This window comes from Oratosquilla oratoria, chromosome 4 (assembly GCF_046742065.1).
Source record: "Oratosquilla oratoria isolate Oo_2021 chromosome 4, ASM4674206v1, whole genome shotgun sequence".
NCBI classification, from domain to species: domain Eukaryota; kingdom Metazoa; phylum Arthropoda; class Malacostraca; order Stomatopoda; family Squillidae; genus Oratosquilla; species Oratosquilla oratoria.
This window is the reverse complement of record NC_134780.1, coordinates 82,025,266-82,027,765: the sequence shown is the minus strand read 5'-3', so window position 1 is coordinate 82,027,765 and position 2,500 is coordinate 82,025,266. Positions and strand designations below refer to the sequence as shown.

At 42.2% G+C, this 2,500-nt stretch overlaps 1 protein-coding gene across 6 annotated transcripts in view; it reads right to left on the bottom strand.

Moving 5' to 3' along the window:
* The window catches only part of LOC143024980 (cytochrome P450 9e2-like), a 24,576-nt gene that overhangs the window by 3,456 nt on the left and 18,620 nt on the right, over window positions 1-2,500 (bottom strand). For all 6 annotated transcript variants that reach the window (XM_076184526.1, XM_076184529.1, XM_076184530.1 and 3 more), the window contains exon 6: window positions 1,730-1,920. In XM_076184526.1, coding sequence (XP_076040641.1) covers window positions 1,730-1,920 — 191 coding nt within the window. The remainder of the gene's footprint in view (window positions 1-1,729; window positions 1,921-2,500) is intronic.

The following is a 2,500-nucleotide window of genomic DNA, read 5'->3' as shown; positions in this document are numbered from 1 at the left end:
TTCCAATCCCTGACCCACCACCGTTGCATTTACCTTTTGCACCACCCCATCTATGTATAAAGTGTACAACCAGGTGACAGAACACATCCTTGACGAAGTCCCACCTTTACCTCAAACTACTCACTCTCTCCATTTCTAATCCTGACATATACTCTACTACTCTCGTAAAAACTCTTGACAGCTCCTAAAAGCTTTCCTCCTATCCCATATATCTGCAATACCTTCCACAGTGTCTTCCTGTCTACCCTATCATAAACCTTTTCCAGATCCATGTAAGCCCCAAAAACATTCTTAATTTTTCCTATAGCTCTCTCACATATCTGTCTTACCACAAAAATCTGATCTATGCACTCTCTACCTGTCCTAAACCCACAGCCAGTCCACCATCGCTATACCTCCTTTTTTCAGACATTCTGCATGACATCCATCCAGACCAGGTGCCTTACCTGTTCTCTTCATCTTGACAACTGCCTTCACTTCATTCTTCCTTATTTCTCCTCCATTTTCCTCACTCATCACTCTCATTTTCTTAGCACTTTCCACCGCAGCTACCTTTCCCTCCCTATCCTCCTTCACATTTAGCAACTCCCTAAAATACTCTGCCCATCTTCCTCTTACTGCCTTCTCTTCCATTATCATCTCTCCATCTGCACCTTTTACCTTTTCTTCTCTACTTGATTCGCCTTCTCTTCCTCTCTTAATTTCTTTCCAAAACATCTTTTTATTACTTTCAAAAATTTCTGTCATATTCTTACCCCATTTCACATCTGCTCTCCTCTTTGCCTCCTTTATCTTATGCTTTACTTCTCTTCTCTTTCCCTTGTACCTCTCAAATGATTCCCTCATCCTATTTTGTAACCAATCTGTGAAAGCTCGCTTCTTCTCTTCTACAACCTTCTTTGTTTTCTCATTCCACCACTCACTACCCTTCCTTCTATTTCCTCCCATCCTCCTTGTTCCACACACCATCTTTGCACACCTTATGACTCTCTCCTTGAACCATCCCCATTCCTCCTCCACTCCTAGGTCTACTCTATCCTTCACTCCCTCCCACTCCTCTCTCAGCTTCTTCTTGTACTTCTCCTTTTCTTTCTCATTTAAGCAGTTCACTCTAAGCACCTCCCTACCTTTTGTCCTTTTCCTCTTTCTCTATCTATCCTCCACTCTCAACTTACCTTCCACCAGAAAATGATCTGATATTCCCCCACTCTCTCCCTTTAGAACATGTACATCCTTAACTCTTCCTATTATACTCCTATCTACCACTACATAGTCCATTAACGCTCTATTTACCACCCTTCCATCCACCACCCTCTCCCATGTGTATTTATGCTTGACTTTCTTCCTAAACACTGTATTTGCTATCATCAACTATATAGACACATCTCCACCATCAACTCTCCAACACGATTCTTTTCTGGAGCTCCACACACACATACACACACACACACACACACACACACACACACACACACACACACACACACACACACACACACACACACACACACACACACACACACACACACACACACACACACACACACACACACACACACACACACACACACACACACACACACACACACACACACACATATATATATATATATATATATATATATATATATATATACTGTATATATATATATATATATATATATATATATATATATATATATATATATATATATATATATATATATATATATATTTCTGGTTGACTTACCAATGCAGTTTCTGGGTCCCTGGCCGAATGATTGAAAGGCGAAGCTTTGTTCAGGGGTTTTGTTCTCAGGGAGAAAGCGTTCTGGCTTGAAGTCGTCCGGGTCCTCCCAGATTCTAGGGTCCCGGTTCAATGCCCAAACATTGATCATGATCACCGTGCCCTTCTCGATCTTCACGTCAGTTCCGGGAAGTCTGCAAGAGGAAAATCTTGAAGTAGAAAAGGAGGAAAATCAGGGTTAGTATTCTTAAAACTGTTCCCTATCCAGACTTTGTTCTGACTGAAATGGTGATTATGATTTTTTCGCCCATTACCCGCCTTACGATGTAGCTAAACAAGGATGGCTGGGTTGGAATTGCGAGATTTAAACTGTGTTGTCCTCGCTTCCGTATGTGTATATTACTGTACGCAGACGAGGTTGAAGGGCAATAAGGACTTATCCTTGATTATTTCATTGCGAATATTCTCTAAAGAGCCTGCGGCTTTATAGGTTTCTTCGTTGACTTTACTTAGGAGGTATTCAATGGTTGCCGACGTTGCGGAGTGGCATGGTTTTATTTTTAGGGGCAAAATGCTGTGCTTAAGGTGCAGTATGATTAATTTGGATTGGCCGCAGCGATCACAGGAAGTGTTGGTATGATGTGAACATCACTGTTTAGCTGGCATGGGACAATGGAAGAGCTCGGGGCGAGGTTAACTCCGACTGGCTAGACCTCGCCGAGTGGGGTTCGGTGGCCTTCTATTTGCCAGTTGCTTCACATAGAGTGGGGCTTG